Below are 19,307 nucleotides of genomic sequence, written 5' to 3'. Positions count from 1 at the left end.
TCTTTTTTCGCTGTTTTTACAGTTTGGCTCTAATCTCTGTACTGCTGGCAGAATTCCAAAGTGACACATACAAATAAGGGAATTGTCTTGAGTGCAAAATCATCCCAGGATAACTGGAGCCTCAGTTTACATGCTGAATTGAAACCCAAGTTCAGACTACTCAGCCCAGCGAGAGATATGCTTTTGAAGACTAATTTATGGGAAAGTAACAAACTGTAATCTGGTCATGCCTTTAAGACAAGTGGAAGAACAGGTTTATAAGGTATATGTAGAGCAGAAGAAACCAGTATGGCACAGGAAGGGTTACATCTCTCTTAAGCCAGGGCCTGTCATTAATTTTATTGAAATGTGTGTTTTGGGAATGAGACCTCCCTATGGCCAGGTGTGGCCTCTTTCCCCAAAGATGAGTAAGAGCCCTGGCAGGTTTAATATGAGCGTCAAGTGAAAGAAGGCTCCTATGCCAAGGCAAAGAAGATGGTGTGTTGTGAATATGGTGAACTTCCAAGTTTACAAAGCCTGCTGGACACCTGGTATGGTCTCGTTTTCTTCAGCTATGGCAGTAGGTTTCTCTTCATTGGTCTCCTCTGAAGACAGACTCTTCTTTTCTGCAATTAATCTTTTAACTCCTACCATCCACTGACTGACCTCAGTCACATGATCCACCATAAGTGAGCGGTGGATGTCATCTGCAGCATCCCATCGATGACTCGAAAGCTCTGAGGAAAAAAAGGATGTGAGCTTGCAGCCCAGAGGAAGAAGCAAGTGCCCTTCCTTCCCTCTCTACCTACGATATCCAACACCTGTCCCAACTGTGCCAATCACAGAACAAGGCTATGAGCTGCAAAAAAGGACCAAGCCACACCTTGCACCAGCAGGGACATCCTCTTCTTCACAGGTGCTGAGAGTTTCCCTGCAACCCACTGTTCCTGCAGCAGAGTCAGGCGTCGGCTGATGTCATCACATACCTGCTTCTGAGATAGGAAAACCCGACTCCATCAGTTGGTAAAACCTGTATTCTATGACCCAGAAACCTCACAATTAACCTTAAGAGTTCTGAGGAACCACTTGGAAATCTATAAAAAAGGATCGGGGCCAGAGCAGTTATACGTATAGTGATTAGGGCACTTGACTGATGTGCAGTACCCAATACTGATATCCAGTACACATATGGTTCCCCAAGCCCACCACTAGAAGTGATTCTTAAGTGTAAAGCCAAGGATAAACCCTAAGCAACATCAGGTGTGACACCCCCCCAAATATATCTATATATTGGAGGCCTAGAGCTAAGAGATACAGAAGTTGGGCCCGGAGAGATAGCACAGCTGCGTTTGCCTTGCAAGCAGCCGATCCAGGACCAAAGGTGGTTGGTTCGAATCCCGGTGTCCCAGATGGTCCCCTGTGCCTGGCAGGAGCTATTTCTGAGCAGGCAGCCAGGAGTAACCCCTGAGCACCGCCGGGTGTGGCCCAAAAATCAAAAAAAAAAAGAGATACAGAAGTTAAGGCAATTGCTTTGCACACAGCCATATATGGTTTCCCTGAGCACCACTTGGAATGGGGGATGGGGGAGACACATGCATCTATAGATCTTTTGAGGGTAGCAGGCACATACCAGGCAGTGCTCAGGATAGTTACTACTGGCAGGTTTGGGGGACTATCTGAGATACCAAGGACTGAACCCAGGCAGGCTGCATGCAAGGCAAGTACTCTGGAGCCAATCTAGGTCTTTTTTTTTTTTTTTTTGGAGTCAAACTGGGCAGTGCTCAGGGGTTACTCCTGATTCTGCACTCAGAAATTGCTCCTGGCAGGCACGGGACCATATAGGATGCCAGGATTCAAGCCACCATTCATCTGATTTGGCTGCATGCAAGGCAAACACCCTACCACTGTGCTCTCTCACCCCCACCCCCAATCTAGGTCTTTTAAGAAAGATAAAAATAAAATAAAATAAAGGACCAGAGAGAGCATGGAGGTAAAGGCATTTGCCTTGCATGCAGAAGGTCTATGGTTCGAATCCCGGCATTCCATATGGTTCCCCGAGCCTGCCAGGAGCGATTTCTGAGCGTAGAGCCAGGAGTCACCCCTGAGCACTGCCAGGTGTGACCCAAAAAAAAAAAAAAAATACATAATGTTGTTTCTCAAACCTTCAGAAACTCATTCTCTTGTGCTACTTTACAGATAAGAGGTGAAAATTACTTGAAGAATTTTACTTTTTTTTGGGATTCCTCAGTTTCCTTGTCTCCAGGGATCTTAAACAAATCTGAAGAGAACCAAGTTGGGGGGACTGGGGCCTTAGAAGGAACAGAGGTAATGGGCAAAGGTCCTCCTCACTAAAGAGTGCATTTCAACTTTTTTTCTACAGTGTTTTTGCAGTGACCACTGTTGTCAAGTCCTATGAGCCCCTTGAAATTCTGTGTTCATTTTCTAAACAGTCCGTAGGAGATTCTGAAGGAATCTATGCAAAACAGCTAAAGGATAGAACTCAGAGAAACCAAGAGTAGGCTCTTGGGAGCATCTGGGAGCAATACCTTCATCTCTTGGGACAGGAGATCTGCCTGCATGCATGCAAGGCAAACACCCTACCTCCATGCTATCTACTGTTGTTCCAGGGCTTACCTTTCTCTGGGCTTACCTTTGTCTGACCGCGACAAGCTTCCAATGCCTGTTCCAAAGGTCTCAGTACATCTTCCAGCACAGTCTCATGCTCAATGACTGGGGAATTTATAGATTCCACACTGGAGGCAGGACAGCCACCCACAGGTGGAAGCTTGGAAGTTTTACTTGAAAGAGGTGGAGGCCCCGTGGGAGGTGCTCCAGAAGTCTCTGAGGTGAGGGGGACTGAAAAGCAAAGATGGGATCAATCGACATTGGTAAACTCATCTCTTAACTTCATCCTATCTAAGAAGAGCTACTCTCTGAAACAGTGCATTCCTTCAAAAGATGAAATCCCTTTTGATGGTTGCCAGACAATGTGCGAGGCAGGTGGTACAGAGTAGTAGCCATAATGATAAAGTTCTTGAACTTGGCTTAAATTCTAATAAAGGTAGATGGGCAAACATTACCAAATTCTTTAACATGCCACAAATAAAACTATGTGAGGGACTAGAGCAACGATAGTAAAGCAGATAGGGCTTTTGTCTAGCACAATGCAGACCCGGTTTCAATCCCCAGCATCCCAAATGGTCCACTGAGGACTGCCAGAAATTACCCCTGAGCACCAAAGGTTCCCCTCCTCCCCAAAAAATGGGAAGGACAAAACGTGTCCAAGGTAGCGCTTCTAAGGTGATATCTTTTAGTTTATCCTATTTTACCCCACGCGGACATTTAACAAATGCAGTGTGGGGAGGGAGCAGTTATAGCAGTGCCCAAGGCTTACTCCTAGAGGAGCACTGAGGACTATATGCTGACTCAAACCAGAGTCCACCACATGCAATAAAAGTGCCTTAGCCCCGGGCCCGGAGAGATAGCACAGCTGCGTTTGCCTTGCAAGCAGCCGATCCAGGACCAAAGGTGGTTGGTTCGAATTCCGGTGTCCCATATGGTCCCCCATGCCTGCCAGGAGCTATTTCTGAGCAGACAGCCAGGAGTAACCCCTGAGCACCACCGGGTGTGACCCAAAACAAAAAAAAAAAAAAAGTGCCTTAGCCCCTTGAACTATCTCTCTGGCTACTAGGTTAAGGTTACTCCTTAACCTCTGAACTAAGGTTCTGAGTTTGCAAAATAATTAGTGCCTATTTTATGATTTTGAATACAAACAGCTGCTAAATTAGTGTGTGGAAAAAAGTGCTCAGAGTTAGGAATTACTGAATGAGACAAATGCAACTTCAAAGAACTGAAGGAATTGTACTAGGAAAAGATCAGTGTCTAAAAAAGGAGAAAAAGTCCTGATAAATTATAATAAACAGATTAGTAATGCCAGTAATGAAGAAAGTAATATGAGCAGTCACTGAAATGGAAAGAAATCCAAACCCACCAGGGGCTTTGGAATAAATAATAGTGTTTTTCTTTTTTTTTTTTTTTTTTTTGGTTTTCAGTTTTTGGGTCACACCTGGCAGCGCTCAGGGGTTACCTCCAGCTTTACGCTCAGAAATCACTCCTGGCAGGCTCGGGGGAACTTATGGGATGCCGGGATTCAAACCACCATCCTTCGGCATCTAAGGCAAACGCCCTACTGCTTACTTATTTCCGTTGTGGTGCCTCTCACCTAAGTTGTGCTCAGAACTTATTCTTGACTGTGCTCAAAGAACAGAAGCCAGGGCCAGAGAGACAGCATGGAGGTAGGACATTTGCCTTGCATGCAGAGGGACGGTGGTTCGAATCCTGGCATCCCATATGCCATATGGTCCCTCTAGCCTGCCAATGAGTGATTTCTGAACGTGGACCCAAAACCCTCCCAAAATAGAAGCCACTCTTGCTTATTTCACAGCCCCACTTCTAATACTGCCTTTTTTGTTTTTTTGTTTTTGTTTTTCAGCCACACCCAGTGACATTTAGGGGTTACTCCTGGCTCTGAGCTCAGAGATCGCTCCTGGCTTGGGAGACCATATAGGCCAGCAGAGGATTGAACCGCGGTCCTTCCTAGGCTAGTGTGCGCAAGGCAGATGCTTTATGGCTTGCACCATCACTCAGCCCCTGCTTCTTGTCACATATGCTGCATAGCCAAATTTCTTGAATGAGTTCTCTAAAGTCATTCTCTTCAAAATCATGTTTTTGTGCTCAACATTCCACAGACTACTCTTACTAAAGGAACACTGCATGTCAAGGCTAAGTAATGATCCCTTTTCTCTAACTTAACCCCTAATAGCATCTGTCGCCCTTGAATAAAAATTAACTCTCCCAGCATAGAGTTTTTGTTTTGTTTTTTGGTGGAGAATGCGGGCATCGATCCAGCATAGTTTTAATTTTTTTCTTTTTCTTTTTTGTTTGTTTTTTTGTTTGTTTGTTTTTGGGCCACACCGTTTGACACTCAGGGGTTACTCCTGGCTATGCGCTCAGAAATTGCCCTGGCTTGGGGGGACCATATGGGACGCCAGGGGATCGAACCGTGGTCCGTCCTACGCTAGCGCTTGCAAGGCAGACACCTTACCTCTAGCGCCACCTTCCCGGCCCCTAATTTTTTTTTCTTACTCATAGTTGCCTTTGCTAATTTCTATTCAAACACTCGTCTTATATGAGTCTTATTCATTTGTATGTCAAATATGTCCATTAATGGAATGACTCTTAGTTTGTCTTCTACTTTCCTAAAATCTGTTTTCAATGTCAGCAAACATAATTTTTTAACCATATAAATCATGGGTCAGGAAGATTGCTTAAAAGTTTGAAGTACATGATTAATATGCATGAACACTGAGTTCAGAAGATTTTGCCCCAAAGCAAATGTCTAGAGATACTTGGCAGAGTTGTTTAGGGCTACTGGCATCTGGTGGGTAAACTTGATAGTTTATATATATATACACATATATATGTATGTATATATACACATATATATGTATGTATGTATGTATACATATATATAGTTTATATATAGTAATATATAGTAATTATAGTTGGTTACAACAAAGATTTGTCAGGCCCAAAATGTCAAAGGTCCAAAGTTAAAAAACCATGATTTGGTCCTAAGGGTCCTACAAAGCAGTAGGGCACTTGGCCTGGGGTTTGATCCGCAGAGCCCCTTATGGTTTTCTGACCACTATAAGGAATGATACCTGACCATCGTGTGACCCCAAAACAAAAAGGAATTAAAGACATGATGATTTAGGGCCAGTGTATTAGTGCCAGTAAGGCATTTGCCTTGCAAGCAATGACCTGGTACCATGTTTGGTCCCCCAGCCCTATTAGGATCCCTGAGCACCACCACATGCCCCAGAAACCCAACAATAAAATACTGAAACCATGATTTCTACCATACATCTGTAGAGTTCCCAGTGTGTGATTAGTAATGTGAAATCTAAGCTGCTTTCTCTGGGCCAAAGTCCCACCTATTGCCATTAGAAATGCTCAGAGGAAAAGGCTCTACTTCAACTTTTCAATGGCTGTCAACTTTATACTAACTTATCTTGCTTTGCAAAACTCACTATAAACTGACCCCTGTCCACCTCTCAGCTAGCCACTAGCTAAATTTGCCAATGTGTCTGTAAGACAACCTTCGCACCAGCTGTTTCCAATGTCTGAGATGCTCTTGCACCTGATCTGCTGATTTGCTTTCATCAGATTTTAGCTTAAACGCCTGGCCCTCGATCACCTAACTTACCTAACACATCAGTTTCATTCTGCTGCAGACTACCCTTGCTCCTAAAGTATGTAGTGAACGCTAAGACCGTCTAGTTTACCCTCAAACGGTGCCTGATCCTTTAGTTATTAAGAGATAAAACTGATTACATGATTAGCACCTTCAGGCTAAGATGCTTCTTTGAAGGCCAAGTGCAAGTGAAGACCAGTGGATCCACTACCGTTAAAGTCTGGAGAAAGAGCAGGTTGGAAGCAAAATGTGAAGTGAATGCGAATAAAAAATCACCAAAACCTAAGCGAGATAAAGGCCTGCGAATCCCGAGTCTCGAGACTCCCAGAGGATATGTATCCTCTAGGTTAGGAGAAAGCTCCTCTGGCCCTGCCGGCTCCCACGCACCTCTGGGGGATCCATCCTGCGGAGCGGCGACTCTCTTGGTAAGGGGCGTGCGCTTGGGCCCACCGGCCTGGGTCTGCAGCCCGTAGGAGAACTGGGGCGGGTCGTTCCAGCCGCGGTCCTTGTTGCCTGCGGAGGGGAGGGGACACGTGAGAGAGGCCCCGAAGGTCGGAAGGGCTCAGACCTTGCGCGGCGCCCACCCCGACCTGCGCGCGGGGACCCCAGCTGGCAGAGCGCGCTCACCCGGCCTCACATACAGCTCCGCCATCTCCGCTTCCGCACGGCAGCGGGGGAGCGCGTCAGTTCCGGGGCGGCCACGTCTCGGCCTGCTGCAACAGCGCCCCAAACTGGCTGCGCGACTGGGAAGCGCCTGGAGCCACCGAGGGGCTCCCGGGGGATTCGCGATTGCATCTCAGCTGATTCTCAAGGGGGGTGGGGGGGACGTGGGGAGAATAGCACATCTACAGGACTCTGAGTAGTACTAGCGGTACTACGCTGTGCCACGCTACCAGGGACTGAGCCCGAGTGTCAGTCCCGCCTGTGTTCTAGCCCTCTGAGCTATTTGGCCAGTCCCAGGAGCACCGAAAGCTCCGTCCCGTTTGCTTTTCTCCGGGTGTAGCCCCTAGAACTTCCCCTTCATTGCCTCCTTTATTTATATCTTTAAAGTGGGTGTGAAAATTCCTTCAATACTCGGGCTAGTTATAGCACAGCCGGAAGTTCGTTTGTCTTGAACGTGGCCAATCCGGGTTAAATCCCTGGTATGGTTCCCCACCACAGCTGGATGTGGCCCAAAAGCGGCAACAAAAAAAATTCCTTCAGCACTCATGTCACTTTAGGAAGCATAGGATCACTTAGATGAGTATCAGGCTTAATATTGTCTCTCCTGAAATCCCACAACACTGAAATTTCTTAGTTGTACTAAATATTATCTTCTATCTTATTTAACTCTTATACTCCACCGTTTCTAAGTCTCAGAAGATGGGGCCCCCCAACTTTTTTATTAAAACTCTGATAACCAGACCATACCTGGAACAGAAAAGCCCTGGGAAATTTTTTATTCATTCCATAAATATAGTTCCTATCACACCCATGTTCCCATGTGTCCACAGGCAATCACCAAGCAGACACAAATATCTCCCATAGACTGTTAACCCCTTACCAATCCTGTCCCAGGCCCAATATACTCACACCCAGTAAGGTCTGAGGGTTTTTTATTTGTACTCATTTTGCTATAAAGTGTTGCTGAGGTAGAGCCAACTGTCCAAGGCTGGACAGGGGCAAGGTACATAGGGACCCAGGGGAAAAGAAGCCATGGGTCTAGGTGTGCTGTTGGGCCTTTCAGTCGTCTAATAAATAAATGGGGCAATAAATAGAGGATAGGTAAAGGTCTGAGGGACAGGCAAAGAAGGCTAAAAGGAATGAGAGGCCACAGGACCTGGGGAATGAAGGGGTAGAGCTGGAAATGCACCGAGTCTCTTCCCCAATCTTCAACTTAGGACATATGGAGCAAAGATGGTTTCAGCCGGAAGGCATCAAGAAAAGAGAAGACACCCCGCTTGCGAGGGGCTGCCCCTGTACCCCCAACCCCTCCTTTGAGCAAAGGGAGGGGCAGGGGACCTCCTGGAGAGTCCACAGAGCTGGTCCGCTTGAGCCGAAGGCGGGCACGGGCCTGGGCACCCCAGGCCTTGCCTCGAGTTGCAGAGGCCACAAGACACTTCTGGTATTGCACCTAGGGAGAAGAGGAATGTAAGGCTCCAGTTCCTTTCGAAGCTCTGAGAGCTTCTGCAGGAAGGCTTGAGTCTGACATGACAGTCACCACAGCTGCAACACTCCCAGGCAGCTCACTAACAAAAGCAAAACTTGACAATTATAGAGGATTTAGGAGGGCTGGATACTGTAATGAAAACTTGCTGGAGCCAGAGGTAGTTCAAAGGGCCAAGCACAAGCTTTGTGTGCAGGAGGCCCGGGCTCAATCCCAGCATCACATGGCTTTCCCCCTAAGCACCACCAGATGGAACTAGAAAGGGAACCCCAAGCACCAAGTCAGGAATAAGCCCACCCCTGTATTACTCCAAAACCAAAAGCAAAAGTTTTGTCATTTAATTTAATCCAGTCACTTCTCAGGTATTATTTGCCTGAGTGTCCATTTCATAAAAAAGAACTGTTCTCCCAAAAGAGAATACATGACTCATCAATGTCACCAAAAACAAAAACAAAAAAAAAGGTAGAATTTAATTAAAAATAAAAAGGTAGAAGTAGGGGCCAGAGAGATAGCATGGAGATAGGGTGTTTTGCCTTGCATGCAAGAAGGACGGTGGTTCGAATCCTGGTATCCCATCTGGTCCCCCGGGCCTGCTGGGGGCGATTTCTGAGCATAGAGCCAGGAGTAGCCCTTGAGTGCTGCCAGATGTGACCCAAAAACAAAAAAAGAAAACAAAAATAAAGGTAGAAGTAGGGTTCATTCCTAAGAGCTTATGTTCTTATTAAACATGTTGAAACTGGAACAACAGTGCAGTAGGTAGAGTCCTTGCCTTGCACACTGCCAGCCCAGGTTAGAACCCTAGCATTCCATAGTTCCCAGAACACTGCCGGGATTAATTCCTGAGTGCAGAGTCAGAGGTAGCCCCTGAGCATCACTGGGTGTGATCCAAAAAACAAGTATAATAAATAAATAAATAAACCTACCACATGCTTACTCCTTGATCTCTCACTGGGATGAACTAATCCTTGGATTCCTTGGTCAAGCAGGTCTATAGCCCAAACCCCATTCATCAACAGCCCACATCACTTGATGTGCTCACTTGCTAACTCCAAATAGATCTTCCCAATACTTCTCTTAGGTCTTCCAAATCTTTGACCCTTCCTATAATTTCAGCGGACTTTTAATCCTCCCACTTTGACTTCACCCTTATTCAAACCTCTTCAATGGCTCAAAAGAAATAGGGATAAATTAATGTTACCCTAACCCGAGTTCTTCCAAAATCTGGTTTCCCCATTCATTCTGGCCTCAACTCTCACTCCATCCCCTAGACACTCCAGACATGTTATTTTCTTTTTGCCTTTTGGCTTTTATTGGCCACACCCTGAAGTACTCTGTGGCTACTCTCAGTCAGGTGTTCAGAGGATCATGACACAGGAATAGAACCCAGGCTTCCTGTACATGCCAGCTTGTTAAGCAATCTCTCCAGCTCCAGAATATTTTTCTTTCAGATACTCAAGACACTAACCACATTCACAGCTTCACACCTAGGATTCCCTATACTTCTGCCCCACGCCCCTTTATCTGACTGAATTTCCTCTTTGGATCTTCAACTAGCTGGTTTTAGTTTGGGAGCCATACTCAGTAGTACTCACGGAACATGGGGCTGGGCCAGGGAGGAAGGCAGGCAGATGTGAGGTGCCAGGGATAGAACCCAGATCAACCATGTGAAAGGAAAGTGCTCTACATGTTATACTCTCTCTCCAGTCCTTAAGTTTTTTTAATCATGTTTTTTTTAATTGTTGTCCAGGCCACACCCAGGGGTATTATGGAGGCAAAGGCATGCAAGACTAGTGATCTACCACTTGAGCCACACCCCCAGACCTGTTATCACCTATTCAGGTAAACTTTCTGAACCTGTCTCCATGGAGTACACATTTTTTTTTTTTTTTTTTTGGTTTTTGGGCCACACCTGGTGATGCTCAGGGGTTACTCCTGCCTATGCACTCAGAAATCATCACTCCTGTCTTGGAGGACCATATGGGATGTCGGGGGATCGAACTGCAGTTAGTTCTAGGCTAGCGCATGCAAGGCAGATGCCCTACCACTTGCGCCAATGCTCTAGCCCCCACATTTTCTTTTCTTTTTTTTTTTTTTTTTTGTGCCACACCTGACACTGCTCAGGGTTTACTCCTGGCTCTGTGCTCAAAAGTCGCTCCTGGCAGGCTCGGGGGACCATATGAGATGCTGGGATTCGAACAGGGGTCCATCCTGTGTTGGCCATGTGCAAGGCAAATGCCTTACCACTATCACTCCGTCACCCTCCCCCTCCTTTTTTTTTTTTAACTTTTGGGCCACATCTGGTGCTGGTCAGGGGTTACTCCTGGCTATGCACTCAGAAACTGCTCCTGGCTTAGGGGACCATATGGGACACCAGGGGATCGAACTGTGGTCCGTCCTGGGTCAGCCGCATACAAGGCAAAGGCCCTGTTGCGGCACCATCGCTCTTGCCCCCACACATCTTCTTTCTGAACCACCTTTGTTCTGCCCTAAGTAGTTAGTAAGATCAATAACTATATACCCAAACCAATGAACTCCAGGGTCAAGTATACCTGGTTCTTGCTGACACTCACTTCCTGGGTGAATGAGTGACATCATCTTACAAAATAAAATTGTCCGGGCCCGGTGAGATAGCACAGTGGCGTTTGCCTTGCAAGCAGCCAATCCAGGACCAAAGGTGGTTGGTTCGAATCCCGGTGTCCCATATGGTCCCCCGTGCCTGCCAGGAGCTATTTCTGAGCAGACAGCCGGAATAACCCCTGAGCACCGCTGGGTGTGGCCCAAAAACAAAAAATAAAAAAAATAAAAAAAGAAATTGTCCTACACTCAAATGCCCACACATGCCAGGATATAAACCATATGAGACAAAAAAAAAAAAAAAAAGAATGACAATGGCCATTCCATCCAGAGGGCACACCAGTTCCAGTGTGTAAATATAGGCAGGTAGACATAGTATCAGACAGTTTTAAGCCCATGTACCCATCACACCCTTAACTCACCATGCAAGCAGCCTGCACCGCCTCTGAAAGTCTCCCTGCGTGGGGCTGGCACCAGAAGGCTACACACTGGAAGCTCTGTCGGCCCAGGTCAGCAATGAGGCCAAATGTGTGTGGGTCACGGCCAACACCAATAAAGGTCACAAGGCGCACAGGACACTGCCACAGTGGCTCCTCCTCCGAACCAGCCTCGGCCTGCCCACACCAGAGTTAGTCACCCAAAGATCAGCACCAACAAGAGCCACTGAGCTTAGCCTACACCAGCAGTGACCTCTCAGTATTCCCAACCACCTCTCCCGATCCCAGTCTGGAGTACCTGAATAGGACGTGCAGTCATGAGAGAGTCAGACACACTGAACATGGTGGGGACCCAGGTCTCCCGATCTCCTCGTGTGGTGAGGGTACTGATGACCTCATTCAGCACGTCCATGCCTGAAGGGACATGTACATCATGCTATCTCCCAGATGTAAAGAAGGGACCGCAGGTAGTGTCTAGCCCCTTCTCAATGACTTGTAACTCAAGAGTGATGAGAACAGAAAAGATGAGGCTGAGCTTAGAATCCAGAGTTGACCAGGGTGGGACATTCAGACCACAGAGGCCCATGGGACGCTCTGCAGAGGGCTGTCCGCCCTGCCCCATGCCTATATATTTAGTGCTCACCCATGGCTTTGGTGACCGGCAGGGTTCCCATGTAGAGTGCCTCATACTTCTGAGCTGTCTGGCTCACTGCATCCAAAAGTTCCACTGAAACACACACAAACGTCTCCCTCTCTCTCTGTTTCTGTCTCTGTCATTCTCTTTCTCATTTCTCCAACCCTCCCAGAGAGCTGGAGAGAGTAAAAGAAAGGCCACAGATGCTTGTCCGGTTCAGGTCTTAGGATCTATGGGGCCAGGGCACCTCAGAGTCTCTGGAGAAGTAGTAAATAACCAGGACACCTCCCCTCATCTTGCACCAAAGTAGCCAGTTGGCTACAGTGCAGCAGCTTTCTGGCCATACCTTGTCGTGGTAGGTCTTCTGGGGAAATGGGGTCTGGGGAGCAGCAAGAACCACCGCTGGCCCCTATTCGCTCAGACAAGATCTAAAACACAGGCACAGGGAGCAGAGAACTGAGGTGCCACAACTGTCACTACACAAGCCCACTATACCCTGGAATCTTCAGTTCCAGCTCCCTGCCCATGTCCCTGCCCCATTCCTGACCCTTACCTGGGCACAAAGCCCATGCAGGGCACTGGCAATGGCCTTGGCAGGAACATCACATCGAAACACATGGCACTTGAGCATACAGCTGTCTTTGTCCCCCGCCACAAAAGCGAAGTCTCTGGCAAGGACAGATGGAGGGATTGGAACAGGGATAAAGCAGGGCAAAGATGAAGCGGGACAGAGGCTGGTAGGAGCAGGGATCATGGAGCCTGCAGGACACTGGGAAGGTAGGTAAAGGCTCTAGTAAGGATGACAGAGGGTCTGGGCTGGGGCTCAAGACATCCATTGTCACTCACCTGTCACTGTTCCAGAAGCATGTGGGAGCACAGGACAGAATCAGCCCTGTCTCTCAGACTCTTCCCCCATCCGTCCCTGCTGAGCTGGGCCCACCCTCCCCAACCAGGACTAGACCAGGCAGGGGAGGCAGAGTTTGGGTCCATGTCAGGAGAACTGTGTCCAGGGGTTCAAGTACAGGGGATCAGCATCTGTTGGGGGTGAGGGATCACAGGCAACGGTGGGGGGAGGAGCAACTCTCACTTGGTGGAAGGATCCTCACCGGCCCTTGGAGCTGCCCACACCCCACACCCGGATGTGCACCAGAGGCTGACAGTGGATCAGACTGTGGTCCAGGGGGTTCACCAGGCTCATGGCATCTTTCTTCAGGATCATTAGCATATTCTGGCCCTGCCAAGACAGAGATAAGCCAGGCTCAGATGAAGATAACCGAAGGTGGGGAAAGGCCAATTCAGGGAAAACAATCCCAGAAGGGGCCCTTTACGAACACCTAGAGGGCCAATCAGCTCACCTCACCCCAGGCCCCATCTGGAGGCTGGGTCCGGCTTCGGGTTTGAGCCAGCTGCTGAATGCAGTTATTGACGGCGATGCTGCTCTTTCCTGGTACTAGGTCCTCTTCAGGTACCTCCACCCAGCCCAGAGAGCGAACCGCAAAACACTTATTGGGGGGAAAGGGGAGGAAGAGGACCTTGAGTTGAGCAGAATGGAATGCCGTAGTTTCAACACATATTAACCCTCCCATACCTCCTCTCTCACCTTGATCACAAGTGCTCTGTCCAATCTCTGCCCTGACCTTCCCCCCATTTCTATCCTCCCAATACTTCAGGCTGACTCTTGGGTCCAAGTCACTACCTTAGCTCCTGGCTCCATATTCTGGGTGCACGATTCCTCACCATACCAGGTCAGAGAGCTACTAGAACAGAGCAGATATGGTAAGAGGTTCTTTTCTTCAAGTATTCCAGAGGGAATGCCTGGCAAGGCTTAGAATACATGGTGGACATAAGATGTAGAATAAGACTGATTATAGTGCCCAAAATATACAATCAGCAGGACAGGGTCCAGGACATATTCAATAAATATAAGAAAGTGTGGCTTAGGGGCCGGAGAGATAGCATGGAGGTAAGGCATTTGCCTTTCATGCAGTAGGTCATCGGTTTGAATCCCGGCGCCCCATATGGTCTCCCGTGCCTGCCAGGAGCAATTTCTGAGCCTGGAGCCAGGAATAACCCCTGAGCACTGCCGGGTGTGACCCAAAAACCACAAAAAAAAAAAAAAAAAAAGAAAGTGTGGCTTAGAATTTGAAGGAAAATTCTGAACATGGAATGCAGAATAAAGGTTGTAAATAGAAACAAGGACTCAAAATGTGGACCAGAAACTCTAAAACACAAACATGAAATCTACACGGATAGCGCCTAGAACAGTCAAATTCTAAAATATGTTAGATCAGCTCTAAGAAGACAGCACAGAACAGCACTTGGAAAGAGAAAAAACTCAAGGGGGGTGTAGCAATAGTGCAGGAGGTAGAGTGCTTGCCTTGCATGCAGATACTAATGCAAGTACATGGGACAGTGCCAAGAACAGAAAGAAAATTCCAAACATGGGACAGATTCCAGAATGCGGGCTGGAAAACAGACAGGGTCCAGCTGTCTCTGACAGCCTGGAGACCTCTCCCTAAGCTTTTCATTTTGCCTGTCCTAGTGCTGTTACCTTCGGTCCAGTGAGCTCTCTAGGCTGGAGAAAGATCTCCCCTTGGGGGGCCGAAATCCCCAAATCCCCTCAGTCCTCTGTAGAGAGAAGAGGGGGATTAGTGTAATAGCAGACTTAGGTTCTTACTTAGACTCAGGCCCCCTCTTCCCTTCCTTCACCTACCGCGCCCGGGTCCTCTGCATCTCCGGGCTCCCAAGTTGGGCGCTGCCACTGGGTGCTACCGCTGGGTACGTGCCAATAGTAAGTACCAGCAGCATCGCGAATCTTCCTCCAGCCAGGAGGCAGACCTGTCTCCCCCTCCAGATTCTGGTCTCCCCACAAATCATCTACAGGAGCATGGGATGAGAATAAACACTGGGCTGAAGGGGGTTCGGAATAACAAGTGTAACAACCCTCCATCCCAAAGGAGTCCAGTCTCGGTCCAGTAACCAAGTCACTAGTCACCTCGAGACGTACCCCGTTCCGGACTTGGAGCCTTGGAGTGGCCTTTCGAGCTCCCTCCTCATTCCCCTCCTTCCCTCAGCCCACGAGCTTCCCAAGGGGTCCCGGGAGCACACCGTCGCAGTTGACCAGAATGATGGCCAACATGTAATCCTTGCCCAGCATCTCCCTCGGCCGGCCAGCGCTCTCAGCCCAGTTCGACCTCTAAGCGGCGACGCCTACGAGCCCAGCCTCTCCTCGCCGGAGTCCGCAGGGCAGAAGGGACGGCTTCGAGCGGCTCGGCCCGCCTCGGAGCGGCGCGAGTAAACAAGCGTCGGGAACCCGACTGGCTGCGAGCTTCCGAGGGAGGCGCCGCGGTAAGAGCGAAACTGACATCACCGCGCAACTATGAGCTCATCGGCGGCACCGGCGAACGCACTCGCTGCGCACGAGTGACGTCACCGCACCCGAATGGTGCGCACGCGCACGAAGCCCGAGCCGCGACCGCCGGGTCCCCGGGGAGCAGGAGGGCGCTTCCGCCCTTCCTGAAGTTGCCCCGGAAGTACTTTTGCCCTCAGTGAAAATGGCCTCAACGCCTGCCACCAAAGAGGCGGACTGCGCCTGCGCCTGCGACTGCGCTGTAACTTCGGCGGGGAAGATGGCGGATGACAAGGTGAGTGTGTTGTAGGGAGGCGCCCTGCCGTCTCTCGGGGCATTTGAGTTCGCTTCATGTTCCTTCTGGGCTGAGTCGGCCCTGAAGTGGCTCGGGAGCGGAGCTGCCCCTTGTTTCTCCTAGAAACAAACTTTTGCACTTGGTGACTGCCTCACGGGATAGTGTAGTGCAGTGGCCGACCACTTGGGTGAGGTTGGTGTTCCTTCATTCGGACACACTTCCCTACTCAAGTTCCCGAACCCCAAAGTTTCCACCCCCCGGGACATTCACATCCCTTCGGCCACTCCCTTGCTCATCCACTGAATTTCATACGAAGGTGAAATCGGAATCTCAGTTCATTAGTTCTCGCTGCCCTTCCCCGCCCCACGCGTCCAGCTTGGGATGGATGGCCCTGGAGTTGGGGTGAGGGACTTGCGAAGGGAGCCACTCTCGGGCAGAAATCAGAATCGCTCCCAACTTGTCTGGGGAAGGGAAAGCCTTCAGATCATTACTCACCGTTGGTAAGGAAGTTCAGCAACACGTCCAGGGAACTTCTGTTTAGACCTTAGGACCCTATGAGCAAGACTGGTCACTGCTTTTTGGTGGTTTATATTGAACCCAAAAATGTTTTCCTCGTTGAAAAAAGCTTTTCCCTAGTCGTCTTTCTGCCTCCTCTTACCTGCTGTCTGATAAAATTCCTGGCAATCATAAGACGTTGTTGCTGATCCCACCTTTCTTTTTTTTTGTTGTTGTTTTTGTTTTTGGGCCACACCCGGTGACGCTCAGGGGTTACTCCTGGCTATGAGCTCAGAAGTCGCTCCTGGCTTGGGGGACCATATGGGACGCCGGGGGATCGAACCGCGGTCCGTCCTAGGCTAGCGCAGGCAAGGCAGGCACCTTACCTCTAGCGCCACCGCCCGGCCCCTGATCCCACCTTTCTTGCCCTTGCAGGCCCTTGTGTGAATTCTGCCCTTTACAGTGCCTGCCTTTACCTCTCATCTCAAAGAGGTTTTATAGGCTGAGTTTTTTAGCCTCTGGTAGATTTGAGCAAGCCATGAAGCTGGGTCGGTCCCCTAGAGCCAGTTTCTCCCTTGTCCTAGGATTCCCTGCCCAAGCTTAAGGACCTGGCATTCCTCAAGAATCAGTTAGAACACCTGCAGCGGCGCGTGGAAGACGAAGTCAGCAGTGGTGTGGGTCAGGTAAGATGAACCTTCTCATTGCCCCTGTCAACAGTGACTGGATACTGTGCAGTTTTGATGGCACAGTGGCAAAGATTAGTTCAACAAACAGTTACTAAGGACCCTGTTTACTCTGTGACCCCAAAGAAAAGCTAACCTGAGAATTGACACTTGAACTGGAGTCTTAGAGTTTAACAGGTGAAGAGGGGATGAGGTAATGTTCAAGGTAGCGTGTGCAAAGCCCAATGGTGGGAAGTAGCAGGATGAAGGTTAGGGGTGAAAGCAGTTCATTGTGGCATCAGTCTTATGGGAGCTTTGCTAAAACAGCTTGGAGAAGCGGTCAGGGGATATATTCCTCGGGACATCTCTCTGGCCTGTGGCAGTCGGGTTCTGTGATTGGAGCCTTCCAATTCCAGAATGCTAAGATTGTGTAGTCATGACTCCTGGATTTTTTTTTTCTGCCTTGGTTCCTTAAGAAGGTCTTTGGGTTGGGGCCGGCGAGGTGGCGCTAGAGGTAAGGCGCTAGAGGTAAGGTAAGCTCTGCCTTGCAAGAGCTAGCCAAGGAAAGATGGTGACTGCGGTTCGATCCCCTGGCCTCCCATATGGTTCCCCCAAGCCAGGGGCAATTTCTGAGCGCTTAGCCAGAAGTAACCCCTGAGCATCAAATGGGTGTGGCCCGGAAAAAAAAAAAAAGAAGAAGGTCTTTAGGAAGACTAGCTTTCCAAAGCAAGCAGGTGGGGGATGCTCAAAGCCTAACCTGAATAGTTTCTGAAAAGAGATGGGAAGATAGTTGCTCAGAGTTGCCCTATGTTTTCTTCCACAGAATGGCTCGCTCTTGTCCTCCCCATTCCTCAAGGGCTTCCTGGCTGGCTATGTGGTGGCCAAACTGAGAGCCTCTGCTGTATTGGGTTTTGCCGTGGGTACCTGCACTGGCATCTACGCAGCTCAGGCATATGCTGTGCCCAATGTGGAGAAGACATTGAGGGACTATCTGCAGTCACTGCGAAAGGGTCCTGACTAGCTCTGAATCTCATGAAGGCGGTGAGATGAGCAGCTGGGTTGTTCCGGAGGAGGCCTTTCGACTACACATGGCGTATTTGGCTTCCCTCACTGTCACCCCGTTTGCTTATTCCAACTTTCCTGCTGCCTTCATCCTTGTCCCTCCTTGCAGAATGTGTAAAGTGCAAGCAGCGAGGATGCTTTCCCTCCCTAATCCATGGGACTCGCCCCAAGTCTACGGCCTCTAGGGCCACCAGTCCTTTTCCAGCTTTGACTGGCTTTTGCAGGTGACTGGCCCTTAGTGTTCTCTCTGGCAATGTGCCACAGCTCTTCCCTCCTGGGAGCTGACTCCATAACTTGACTTTCCTCCAAACACATTACTTACTGTATTTTTTGCCTCCTTGCTAGCTACACAGACCACCCAGAGTCTGGTGTGGGCATGAGTGTAGAGGACGGGGGTAGACCAAGCCTGGGCCGTCACAGGCAGGCCCGCTGGACCTTGATGCTACTCCTGTCCACTACCATGTATGGTGCCCATGCCCCGTTGCTGGCTCTATGCCATGTGGAAGGCCGCGTGCCCTTCCAGCCTTCCTCGGCCGTGCTGCTGACGGAGCTGACCAAGCTACTCCTGTGCTCCTTCTCCCTCCTGATGGGCTGGCAGACATGGCCACGGGGACCTCCACCCTGGCGCTTGGCTGCCCCCTTTGCACTATCAGCTCTGCTCTATGGCGCGAACAATAACCTGGTGATCTATCTGCAGCACTACATGGATCCCAGCACCTACCAGGTGCTGAGCAATCTCAAGATTGGAAGCACAGCCTTGTTCTACTGTCTCTGCCTCCGGCGCCGCCTCTCTGCACGACAGGGCTTAGCCCTGCTGCTGCTTATGGCAGCAGGGGCCTGCTATGCAGCTGGGGGCCTCCAGGATCCTGGCAGCATCCTGCCTAGGTCCACCGAGGCAGGAGCTGCCAGCCCCATGCCCCTGCACATCACTCCCCTGGGACTGCTGCTTCTCATCTTGTATTGCATCATCTCTGGTTTGTCGTCCGTGTATACAGAACTGATCATGAAGCGCCAGCGACTGCCCTTGGCCCTTCAGAACCTCTTCCTCTACACTTTTGGTGTGCTTCTGAACCTCGGCCTGTACGCAGGCAGCAGTCCAGGCCCAAGCCTCCTGGAGGGTTTCTCAGGCTGGGCAGTGCTCATGGTGCTAAGCCAGGCCGTGAACGGACTGCTCATGTCAGCCATCATGAAGCACGGCAGTAGCATCACACGCCTCTTCGTTGTGTCCTGCTCTCTAGTGGTCAATGCTGTGCTCTCCGCAGCCCTGCTGCGACTGCAGCTCACTGCGGCCTTCTTCCTGGCCACGCTGCTCATTGGCCTGGCTGTGCATCTCTACTATGGCAGCCGCTAGCCCCTGATCACTTCTGCCCTGACTTCTGCCTCTTATCATTTAGTCTCCCCTCTCTGCATCAGCCCTG

The 19,307-nt window shown here is 49.6% G+C and overlaps 4 protein-coding genes across 4 annotated transcripts; 2 read left to right on the top strand and 2 right to left on the bottom strand.

The window, feature by feature from the left end:
- Positions 1-227: 227 nt before the first annotated feature.
- On the bottom strand, positions 228-6,965 carry SRA1 (steroid receptor RNA activator 1). Its single transcript, XM_049786034.1, has 5 exons — positions 6,863-6,965; positions 6,623-6,748; positions 2,630-2,835; positions 863-971; positions 228-716 (listed from the first exon to the last, which is right to left on the bottom strand). Exons 1-5 carry the CDS (start codon positions 6,885-6,887, stop codon positions 508-510), a joined length of 675 nt encoding a protein of 224 aa, XP_049641991.1. The 5' UTR covers positions 6,888-6,965; the 3' UTR covers positions 228-507.
- Positions 6,966-7,813: 848 nt separating this feature from the next.
- Positions 7,814-15,420, bottom strand: APBB3 (amyloid beta precursor protein binding family B member 3). The gene is made up of 12 exons (XM_049786047.1): positions 15,135-15,420; positions 14,740-14,903; positions 14,578-14,654; positions 13,723-13,780; positions 13,382-13,528; positions 13,131-13,260; positions 12,580-12,719; positions 12,373-12,454; positions 12,036-12,119; positions 11,691-11,806; positions 11,378-11,569; positions 7,814-8,348 (listed from the first exon to the last, which is right to left on the bottom strand). The coding sequence occupies exons 1-12, from the start codon at positions 15,181-15,183 to the stop codon at positions 8,112-8,114; spliced, it is 1,476 nt and encodes a 491-aa protein (XP_049642004.1). The 5' UTR covers positions 15,184-15,420; the 3' UTR covers positions 7,814-8,111.
- A 160-nt stretch (positions 15,421-15,580) lies between these two features.
- Positions 15,581-17,848, top strand: LOC126028337 (SLC35A4 upstream open reading frame protein). Its single transcript, XM_049787351.1, has 3 exons — positions 15,581-15,670; positions 16,750-16,848; positions 17,651-17,848. Exons 1-3 carry the CDS (start codon positions 15,581-15,583, stop codon positions 17,846-17,848), a joined length of 387 nt encoding a protein of 128 aa, XP_049643308.1.
- Positions 17,849-18,243: 395 nt separating this feature from the next.
- Positions 18,244-19,246, top strand: LOC126027046 (probable UDP-sugar transporter protein SLC35A4). The gene has a single exon (XM_049786029.1). The coding sequence runs from the start codon at positions 18,266-18,268 to the stop codon at positions 19,238-19,240; it is 975 nt and encodes a 324-aa protein (XP_049641986.1). The 5' UTR covers positions 18,244-18,265; the 3' UTR covers positions 19,241-19,246.
- The last annotated feature ends 61 nt before the right edge of the window (positions 19,247-19,307 follow it).

Source organism: Suncus etruscus, chromosome 14, assembly GCF_024139225.1.
Source record: "Suncus etruscus isolate mSunEtr1 chromosome 14, mSunEtr1.pri.cur, whole genome shotgun sequence".
Classification (NCBI taxonomy): domain Eukaryota; kingdom Metazoa; phylum Chordata; class Mammalia; order Eulipotyphla; family Soricidae; genus Suncus; species Suncus etruscus.
Note: the sequence above shows the minus strand (reverse complement) of the source record. Positions and strands in the feature narration are given on the sequence as shown.